At 44.2% G+C, this 11,173-nt stretch overlaps 1 protein-coding gene and 1 non-coding gene across 2 annotated transcripts; both read left to right on the top strand.

The window, feature by feature from the left end:
* Positions 1 to 434: 434 nt before the first annotated feature.
* Positions 435 to 516, top strand: trnas-uga (transfer RNA serine (anticodon UGA)). Its single transcript has one exon. It is a non-coding gene; the product is annotated as a tRNA-Ser (tRNA).
* Positions 517 to 7,862: 7,346 nt separating this feature from the next.
* LOC147270109 (uncharacterized) lies at positions 7,863 to 10,011 on the top strand. The gene is made up of 2 exons (XM_086205009.1): positions 7,863 to 8,041; positions 9,303 to 10,011. Exons 1-2 carry the CDS (start codon positions 7,863 to 7,865, stop codon positions 10,009 to 10,011), a joined length of 888 nt encoding a protein of 295 aa, XP_086061135.1.
* Positions 10,012 to 11,173: the final 1,162 nt, after the last annotated feature.

Consider the following 11,173-nt stretch of genomic DNA (forward strand, 5'->3'; position numbering starts at 1 on the left):
CACAGAACTCCAACTGCCATCTTTGATGATTCCTTCTCAGTCTGTAGGGTGGAGAGATCCTCCTGAGTCAACGAGCCCTTTTAGGATCCACCTCCATTTATGGATGGAATTTATACAGCATCCACTCACCAGTGGAGTCTATATTATATATATTGATATTCAACAATAAAGATTCCCAAGTCACCGTCCAACACTGGCTGGAGCAGCAGAGCTGGCAAAATGTCATCTTTTCTGTCATTGTTTCAAAATGTCCTCACTAAGATGGTTATTAATTCCTCATTCTCAGCTGCTACAGCCTTTAAAGAAAACCTTTGACTGGTGGCTCTAACAAAGATCAGATGTTGTCTCCTCTAGAACATCAAAATGATAACAATAAAGTTAAGAATAAAGATAATTTGATGAATTTCAGTCTCCTACAAATGTGTGTGAATGTGGTTGTTGTGGCCGAGTGGTGAAGGCGATGGACTTGAAATCCATTGGGGTCTACCTGCGTAGGTTCGAGTCCTGCCAACAACGTTCAACTGTTGATGGTCCATATCAGACCTCTTCCCCTACTTTGTGCTCCAGTTGTCTCCTCATCAGGCACCACAGGATCCAGGAGTCAAAGCAAATCATTAGTGACTTTAAAAATGGCCATCAAACACAAAATAAAGCTTGAAATAAGTTTCAAATTTAATTTTATGTTGACATGTTTCATCCATTTCACCTCCACACTGTCCTTCATCACAGCATTTAACATCAGGACTGCTCCCAGATCAGCTCCATGATCAGAGATCAAAGACTGAAGCAGGAGATCAATGCTCAGAACCCCGAGATCAAAGACTGAATTCAGAGATCAAACACAGAATTCAGAGATCAAACACAGAATTCAGAGATCAAAGACATAACCTATGGAGGCTACACCCCCCCCCCCAACAGTTTCCATTTCAGTCAAATCAATTTTATTTTTTTAGCGCCAAATCACAACAAAAGTGATCTCATGACACTCTACAAGTAGAGCAGGTCCAGCACCTCAGTCCTTCCATCAGTTAACACCCAACAATTCTCCATCAGCAAGCACATCCTGCAACAGTAGTGACTAAAACCTTCTTTTAACAGGCAGGAATGTAGAGCAGATCCAGGATCAGTGGGGACTGATGTCTGCTTTGACCCCCTGGTGAAAGAATATGTCCTGTCTTGTCTCCTGTCTTCCTCCAGAAAGGTGGCAACCTGATAGCAAACAAACCCATCCTCTGAACTAGGAGTCTCAGTTGAGGCTCCATCTGAAACCAAAGACTTTGGATGAATGACTATCAACCTCCATTCTTTGTTGGACTAAACATTCCTTAGTTAGCAGTTAGCTAAGCTACCTGTGGTCAAACCTGCAGCTGATGGAACACAGTAAGAGCAGGCTAGCTAACATTCAGGTTTGATTTATGAATGGAAAGAACCAGAGACAAATAGAATGACATCATCAAGACAAAACCTGGTGCTTACAAAGGTGAGGTGAACAATTTTAACAGTCAATCCCAAATTTAGGCCTGAAGTTAGAAAATAATATTAGCTAGTTAGCAATGTTAGCGTATTCTGCCCAAGTAGAAGACATGATTTGTTTATCTGGATGAAATAAAAATGGATGAAAACTTCCAGAACATCCCTCCCAAATCTGATTTCTTCAACTGAAAGAACTCTAACATTTCTAGATTCATTCCCTCCAGTAAGGTCTTATTTCCAGCTCTGCTCTCCCTCCACTACTGTTCAGTGTAGTATTTATTTTACTGACTACTTCATTGACAGGTGGTAAAAATGTCTGGTGTTTCCTGAACTTAACTGTGTGCTGCTCAGTAAAGTTGCCATGACTTGAGATTCTCTTCCTACTGGGTCCATTTCAACATTCTGATCCTTCCTAGCATTGGAGATAAAGTATCAGTCAGGGCTGTACTTGATTAATACTGCATATAGTACACATCAGTCACTGCCATTACACAGTGGAATGGTAGTTGAAGTACTGTTTAGCATCAAGCTGAAAACTGTTGTGGTCTTTGACAGTTCTCTTGTTTGTGAATGAAAATCCTGTGAAGGAGAATCATGGAGACATCCTAAAAATGGCTGAGGTCTCTGAGCTGCAGCAGGTCTGAGCTGCTTTTGATGCCCAGATGATGAGGAGGCAGTGAATGGTGGGTTTGGTGGAGCTGGAAAAAGGCTGCAGGTGGTGAGGGGTCTGCTGGTGTCAGGACCTGAGTCGTTGGGTCACAGTCCAAATCCATCTTTGTCGTCATGACAGCTGGACTCCCACAACATTCTGAGGATGATAGTGGCCTGGGTCTGTCCATGACTCAAGATGTTTTGTGTCTGACCTGAGCAACAGACTGCAACGTGGTAAGTACAGCCTAAAGATTTGCACAACAGAAGTCAATTGTCTCCCTCCTTTAATCCACTCTCAGGTATCCACTATACATTACAGGAGAGTTTGATGGCCTTCTGCTGGGTGACAGGGGTTCCCCATGCCAACGCAGGCTGCTGACCCCTTACCCGCACCCTGAACCAGGCCCCCAACAGAACTTCAACTGGGCTCACTGCAGGACCAGAGGTGGAGATGACCACAGGCCTGCTAAAAGCCCGTTTCCAGTGCCTAGGTCACCTCAGGGTGTCCCCTGAGAGGTCCTGTGATATTCTTGTGGCATGTGTTCTTCGTAACATTGCCACTATGAGAGGAGAGCAACACCCTGCCCTACAAATGGAAGAGCCTGATGACGACCCCATCCACCCACCAGCTATCCAGGACAGCAGAGCCGTCAGAGACACCATATGTCAGAATCACTTTGGCATTTAATTAGCAATCATCCTCCCCACCACAGTCCAATAAAGGAACAATACACATTTCATTTGGTCTTCTTTATTTCCTAGCAATAAAAAAGCTCGTTCAGTTCACATTCCACTAGTTAACATATTCACCTGGAGCCATGCACCCCCCTCTAACTTGGGCTCCAGTCGTTCTGTTTCCAGATCTGCTTTCCTAATCTGGCGGTCCAAGGACTGCATTTCTTTGTCACTTTTTTACATTTTTCTCAGCAGGTGGACTCTGTAAAGTTCCTTTACTGGTAACTGAGAACATGAGGATTAGACAGTTGGACATGAATCTGTTGACTGAACATCTCACTGTGTCAGTGTGTGCACTGGAGGTCGAGGGACCCTCCTGCCCAGCCATGCTCTGTTAAAGAGGACAAGACTGTCTTCATACTTCAGTGTAGGCTGATGTCTCTATATTCCACCAGAATGGTAAGAAATATGAATGGGAGAAGAATCAGGAATGTATCAAGATGTGACTTCTACAGGCCTTTCTGGATCCCCCACTGTAAAGGCAGCAGACAGCGTTTGTCCATCCTCTTTGTCCTGGAGGAGAGATGTTTCAGTGACTTAAAATAACATTGAGAAAATCTTTACTGACAGTGACTGTGTCTGTTGTGGCACAAGGCAAATGGCACCAGCAGAGTCTGTTGGGAAATAAAGTCATGGGTGCATATATATATACATATAAATATATATATATATATATATATATATATATATATATATATATATAAATATACATATATAGATAGATAGATAGATATTTAGATATACATATATATATAAATATACATATATATATACATACATATATATATACATACATACATATATAAATACATATATATACATACATACATACATACATACATACATACATACATATATACATATATATATATATATATATATATATATATATATATATATATATATATCGAGCCATATTACATTTTATGAAGGCACTGGTGTCTTGGGGGTTGGGTTCTAAGGATGAACTCCCTCAGCCACTGGCCTTCCTAAACTCTGGCTCCTGTGCCTCTGTTAGAGGCGGTGGTGCTGGACCACCACCCGTTTTACGGGCGTCTGCCTTCTTTCTGTTGGCTGAGCAGAAGTCTGTGTTAGTTTAAATAGGCTGACTTATTTAACAGGACATGATATTGATGAAGACATTTGTGTATGAAACCATCATTTTGTTGGTGATAAAACAACTATTGTACAGTCAAACAGCCACTTAATATTTACTTTACAATGCAGAACCTGGGGTACCCCTGAGGTGGTCTGACCTGTTTGAATCATGTTTAACGCTTCATTTTAAGTTGCTGCCAAGTGTGTTTCTCCCCCGCAGTATTGCATCTAAATGATGTAAATTAATGCGCTACCATGGAAGCAGCTTCCTCTGTAATAATCATGATTGCTAAGGACTACAGTCAAACTCACGCATTGACCCGAGAAGCAAAGTTCCTCCACGCCATCTCTCTCTCTTTTGCAGCTGCAGCGGTGTTGCACTTCTTTTTAACGCGTGTTGGAACTCTTCACATGATCGCATCAAGATTTCCAACTGCACTGACGTGAAAAACAAAGCTCTCCTCTTCTCCGTCGCCATGGTGACTCGGTGGATCGGGGCTCTATTTATGCTGGCTTTTTATAGTTGTCGTGATCGCGCTTTACCCCAGGTGGACCTACTCAGAGTTGATCAAACTGATTCAAATCCGCTGTTCTGAAACTGAAAACTCAGAGTTTTCTATCTCAGGGAAGATCAACTCAGAGATCAGGATGAAACTCAGGGTTTGATGAACCTGCTTTGTGAAACGGGCCCCTCAAGTCCCAGTCTTCAAGAGTTTCTCCCCAAACTGTCAACCTGCTGTGACTCATAGGACAGCTGACACACAAACACCTGTTAAAATGACTCAACATTTCAAATGCTTTTATTGTGAAGCCCTGGATGGAACACATTCCCATGAAAATGCTTCTTTTATTGTGAGGCTTGGCCTCCAAGTAGTCCACACATTCAACTCTGATGTCATCAGATCAGAAGGTGGCAGTGTTGTGTCTGTTTGTGTGTCTCTGGTTCCTCTGCCTGCCTCTGCTGTCTTCTTTCAGGTCTTCTTGATGGTCCGGCTTCTTCTTCTCCATCGAGGGGTTGCTCTCACCGAGTGGAAGCCTTGTAAACCTGGTGATTCCAAGATGGCTGCTGCATTCATTCCTCGTTACTGTTATGGTGTTGATTCACTACACGCCCACATTGTTGTGCTGATTAGAGAAAAAGGTTATGTTTCCATCCAAGTGTCCTGCATAACTCTCAGCTAGTAACTTAACATAAGAGGTAACTTGGTGTGCAGAGTAGAAAATACTTGAAGTGAGAAAATACTTGAAGTGGGAAGACTGAGAATACTTCAATATGTGAGCCTGTGTACTTGAGCTTTGGCCTTGTTTCAGTGTCAGGAACCAATCAGAGCAGCCTCCTCCTGACTAAACAGCTCTACTCATCAAGCCCCTGACCCCAGACTCTTCTTGGTGAACTGATCAGAGATCAGATTAGTAGAGAAGCAGTGACACAAAGGGAAACTTCCTCATTCCCTGAACGCAGCTTCATCAAACAGAGCAATGCTAACTGTTCACCTGCAGTGTTGTTCAAGAGGGGTGGAGAGAGCAGGGAGGAAGAGAGGTGGAGAGAAGAGCACGGGGTCTCCATCCAGGGATCTGCTGTTATTTTCTCAGCCCCCCTTCTCCCTTCCTTCCTGCTCACACACTTTGTCACGTGGACACGTGTTATTTGTAAATGGAAAGCTGCCAGAGTTCAAAAGGGCTGAGTTTTCTCTCCAGTTTGACGGCCAAATTTGGTCAAATAATTGGAGATGAAGAGGAAGAGAGCTTTGTATCGTCCACGTTTGTGAGGAAGATCTTTTCATGCCATCACGGAGGAATCGCTCTCTTGATTTCTTTTGTTTTTGAAAGAAAGATATGGTCAGTTCCAAAAATTGGATCATTGTGATTGACAGGACCAGGCTCAGACACAGGACAGAAGCAGGGTTCACGGCAAGGGACGTTGATGTTCTTGTACTCCGAGCAAAGAAACCAAACGGCTGCAAACGTATCCACTAAATCTAGACTATCGGATAAAACTTTCAAAAACTCTCAGAGGCCGAAGAACACAAGACAGGCACGGCTGCATTAACAAGGTAGAGGCTGTGGCAGGAACTGTGGATCAACGGGCTGGAGTGAGCACACAAGGACGAGACAGGAGTGAAGGGTGGATGAGGCGTCATAAAGCCTGTGGACGCCATGACACTGTGTTACTGTCACTGAATACTAACACCTGCTGGACTGTAAACTTCCCTGCAGGCTTGACAGACTGAACTGACACTGATTTGATGACCCGTGAACACAATGAGATCATTGAAGTCTTTGCGTTCCTACTGGATCGTTCCATGTCTTTGAACAATGGGACCATGATGTGAAAGTCTCAGTGAAAGTGATGGGAATGAGGATGCTTTGATTTTACAATTTTTATTAAAAAAAAGTTTTACCAACATTTTCAAATCAAGTCTGTTGGGTTTCTTGAAGCGATTTCTCCTGCCGTGGAGCTCCAACAGACGCGCGAACCAGCGGGAGGAAACCACGGCGTTTCACTGCTTTACATTTAGAATCTCACGCCAAGCCGGAGAAGCAGGTCCTGAATCAGTCACGTGGTCACTGCTGGCTGAAGAGGCTTTGGACGTCAACACATACGTCATCAATACGCGCTTCACAAAACGACAAGAAGACGCGGGAAGCTTTGAACACAACAAGGAAAGAAGGAGAAGTCCGTGAACCCCCGGCCTCGGTCTTTGTCTCCTGAAGGCTGAGTGGCGCCGGTAGAACCTCAACATGTGCGCCGCGCAGCTGCTGCGGGTGTCGGTCCAGGAGCGGATCCTCGCCGCCGCTGAAGACTTCCTGCTGCAGCTGGGAGAAGGAGACTCAGCGGCTGGAGTCCCGGTGCTGAGAGCGCTGCTCACCGAGCGGCTGGCGGCGGCCGCGGAGCAGATCGTGGCTCTGCTGGAGGAAACCGTGGCGGAGTACGAGCGGGAGAACCGCCGGCAGAGGTTGCTGCTCGATGCTGTGCTGAAGCCCTGAGTCAGGCTGGACAGAGCAGGTGAGTCCCCCAGGGACCTGCTGGGCCCCTCATTCCTCGGTCCTGTTAAGAAGCCCTGCCTTAACAATCAGTAGCAGCGTGTTACCATTGAACTGAACCACAACAACACCTCGCCTGAATGACGTTCACACTGGATCACCAACTGCTGCTAACTTGTGGACCAGAATGTGAACCAGGCTCCTGCTGCATTGTTACCAACATAAAGGGAAGTTTTAGGAGCTCAGGAAACAAAGTCGACCTAAAACAATTGTTTTATTTCCTGTTGTTACTGATTTAATTTAAAACCTCCAAAGAAATGCATAAAACATGACAATTAACACCTCAACATCAAAACAGTCAGCACACACACACACACAAACACACACACACACACACACACACACACACACACACACACACACACACACACACGCGTGTCAGCAGTCTCTCTGTCTCCTGCAGCAAGTCACATGATATCCAAATGAGTCCCGTCAGAATGAACCAATTTTTCAGTCGATTTAGGGGACAAAATCCAAAGGCAAACCAGTGAAGCTCTGTTGTTTCATTTCAATGCAGTTTCAGTCCAGATCAGTGAGTCCAGAGCTGCTAGCTTGACAGCTAAACACGGAGCATCACAACACTCAGCAGGACCCTGGCTGGAGTCGTTCTGCCAGCTTGAAGTGACGTCACTCATGCAGCTCTTTGAGTGTCTCAGTGGTTCAGACCTCCAGTGCTCCAACATGAACAGGAACCTTGAAGACCATCAACCATTCATCAACAGTACAGAACAATGAGAAGAGTTTCCACTTCAGGCCATCACACTGTTACTACTACAATATTACAGTATTAGAGGTTTAGAAAGTTCACCAAATTAAGAGTAAAATGATATCATAGGCATTGACTCAGCTGTGGAATAACCATGAATTCTGCTCGCTATCAAGAAATCCTGGCAAAGAATGTTGGGCCATCAGTTCAAGACCTCCAGCTGAAGCGTACCTGGGTTCTGCAGCAAGACAACGATCTGAAGCACACCAGCAAGTCCACATCTCAAAAGACTAAAAAAGAACAAAATGAGGGTTTTGGTGTGGCCTCGTCAAAGTCCTGACCTGAACCCTATTGAGATGCTGTAGCAGGACCTTAAAAAGGCTGTTCATGCCCGAAAACCATCCAATCTGATTGATCTTAAACAATTTTGCACAGAAGAGTGGGCCAAAATCCCACCACAGCGATGTGAAAGACTCATCGCCTCTTATCGCTCACGCTTGACTGCAGTTATTGCTGCAAAAGGTGGTTCAACCAGCTGTTAGGGTCAGGGGGGCAATCACTTATTCACATGGGCCTTCGGAGGCTCAGATGTTTTTTACCTTATTAAATGTCATTGGCACCAAAAACTGCATTTTGTGTTTTCTTGTGTTTTATCTTTGTAAAATATTTAGGTTTGCTGGATCTGAAATGGATGAGCCTGACAAATGTGCAAGAAATGTCAGAAATTGGTTAGTGGGCAAATACTTTTGTACAGCACTGTAACTCTCATTCTCCTGCAGGGTCTCATTATAGAAATTAACTGATTAATCAACTGGCAGATATGATGGGAACTATGACCTTTGACCTGGGTGACACAACATTGATCCAAGCATCTGAAGCCAGCGTTTCTGTTCCCAGTTTGCTGACTGGTCGTCAGTAGCAGGATGTCTCTTTTCATTGAGTTGATTTCTGTTTCTGTCTGTTGCTCCGCTGTTTCAGAGTCAAATGAAGAGATTTCTGATGTTGCTGTTTGTGTCCTGCAGATGTGGAGCAGCTGCTGGTGATTAAAGAAGAGGTTCCCCCTGAGCTGCAGGACCCAGAGCCCCCCCACATTAAAGAGGAGTGGGAGGAGCTCTGGACCAGTGAGGAGGGAGGGCAGCTTCAAGGGCAGGAGGAGGCTGATATCACCACGTTCCCCTTCACTCTGGTCCCTGTGAAGAGTGAAGGGGACGAAGAGAAAACTCAGTTCCCACAGCTTCATCAGAGTCTAACTGAGGAGAACTTGAAAGAAGAGTCTCTGAGCAGAAGCCCAATTCATCCTCTGAAAACAGAAGCTGATGGAGAAGAGAGTGGAGGACCAGAACCAGAACCAGCCAGCAAGGTAGATCCAGATCCACTTGTACAACCCCAGACTGAAGACCAGATGTCAGACTCTTCTGAAGCTGAGACTGAAGTCAGTGAGGATGAGCGTCCCTTTAGGTGCTCAACATGCAGTAAAGGTTTTAGTAACAGAAAGTGTTTGGATAAACACATGAGAATACACACTGGGGAGAAACCATTCCATTGCTCAGTTTGTGGCAAAAGATTCTCAAAGGGATATTTGACCACACACGAGAACACATACCGGAGAGAAACCATTCCCCTGCTCAGTTTGTGGCACAAGATTCTCAGACAAGAGACATCTGAAAAGACACATGAGAACACACACTGGGGAGAAACCATTCCCCTGCTCAATTTGTGGCACACGATTTTCAGAAAATGGATATCTGAAAAACCACATGAGAACACACACTGGGGAGAAACCATTCCTCTGCTCAGTTTGTGGCACAAGATTCTTAGAAAAGAGACATCTGAAAAGACACATGATAACACATACTGGGGAGAAACCATTCCCTTGCTCAGTGTGTGGCACAAACTTTCCCGAAAATGGATATCTGAAAAACCACATGAGAACACACACAGGAGAGAGACCATTCCCCTGCTCCATTTGTGGCAAAACATTCTCTGTTCAGGGACATCTGAAATCACATATGAGCACGCACACTGGGGAGAAACCACTCCCCTGCCCCGTTTGTGGCAAAAGATTCTCAGAAAAGCGACACCTGACAAAACACATGAGAATGCACACTGGGGAGAAACCCTTAACCTGCACAGTTTGTGGCAAAAAATGGTCAGAAAAGGGAAATCTGACAAAACACATGAGAACGCACACTGGGGAAAAACCTTTCCCCTGCTCAGTTTGTGGTAAAAGATTCTCAGTCAAGGGAAATTGGAAAAGACACTTAAGAACGCACACTGGGGAGAAACCATTTGTCAAAGCATGACATTGAAGCTGTAACAAAAGTGTGGGAGATGCAGGTTGAAAGCCAAATAATGAATGTATTTAACAAAAAAAACAACAACACAATGATGAACCAAATATGGGCCCAGGTGCCTCCAACTAGGAGGAATGAACATTTCCCCACCCTCCAAAAGACATGAGATTCCACGTGACTTTTCAGTTCAACCGGTGTTTTGGGAGCTAATGAGCGGTGTGCGCCAAAACTGGATCAAATTTTGATGCTGCAAAAACAAATCCCTGCAATCGTTCAAAATAATAATACAAGAACACACCTTCAGTTTGTTTTGTGTCAGAACTGTTCTTGAAGAGCTTCAAAGGGAGGAGGATTTTAAACACTACTCTGGATTTTACTGGAGGCCAGTGCAGCAAAGCTAAGACTTGGGTGATGTGGTCGCTCTTCCTAGTTCCTGTCAGTTCGCTTGCAGCTGCATTCTGGACCAGCTGCAGAGTCTTCAACCACTTGTTAGTGCAGCCTGATTATAAAGAATTACAACAACAATCAATCAACTTCCTGTCCTGATGACATCACTACTGCAGGTGAACAGTTAGCATTGCTCTGTTTGATGAAGCTGCGTTCAGGGAATGAGGACGTTTCCCATTGTATCACTGCTTCTCTACTAATCTGATCTCTGATCAGTTCACCAAGAAGAGTCTGGGGTCAGGGGCTTGATGAGTAGAGTTGTTTAGTCAGGAGGAGGCTGCTCTGATTGGTTCCTGACACTGAAACAAGACCTTCATATATTTATGATGACATCACCAATAGGAGCCTTCCCAGTCTGTCAGGGGGTAGAATTCAGTCAGCACCAATGACATCAGAGTCAGAGTTTAGACATCAAAGCAGACATCAAAGCCTCTCTTAGAAAACCAAAATATAGAGAAATATATTTGAAAAGAATATTGCATGTTTATAAATACTAGAAGAATGAAGAGAAGGTGGTAGAGGTGGAGGCAGAAAAGAGGAATGTTTTTTGTTTCTCTTCAGTTAAAATTATGTTGTGTGTTCTTTCATCTTCAACTCTGTTTTTGTTTTGAATAAATTAATGGTTCTTGATTATTTTACTCTTTGTGTCAGTGACAGTTTTGAGGTTATTTTGATGATGTCAGAGCTGTCCTTTTATAATATTTTTCATAATCAGTTGTCTTTT

The sequence above is a fragment of the Aulostomus chinensis genome, chromosome 1, assembly GCF_037954235.1.
Source record: "Aulostomus chinensis isolate RoL2024-O1b breed Wild chromosome 1, RoL_Achi_v1.0, whole genome shotgun sequence".
NCBI lineage: Eukaryota > Metazoa > Chordata > Actinopteri > Syngnathiformes > Aulostomidae > Aulostomus > Aulostomus chinensis.

What these genes read in the sequence shown, in the direction of transcription:
- LOC147270109 (XM_086205009.1), top strand. Translation starts at nt 7,863, where the DNA reads ATGAATTCTGCTCGCTATCAAGAAATCCTGGCAAAGAATGTTGGGCCA. An exon ending in TTTGGTGTGGCCTCGTCAAA is followed by an intron (nt 8,042 to 9,302) that starts GTCCTGACCTGA and finishes ACCACACACGAG; the next exon opens with AACACATACCGGAGAGAAAC.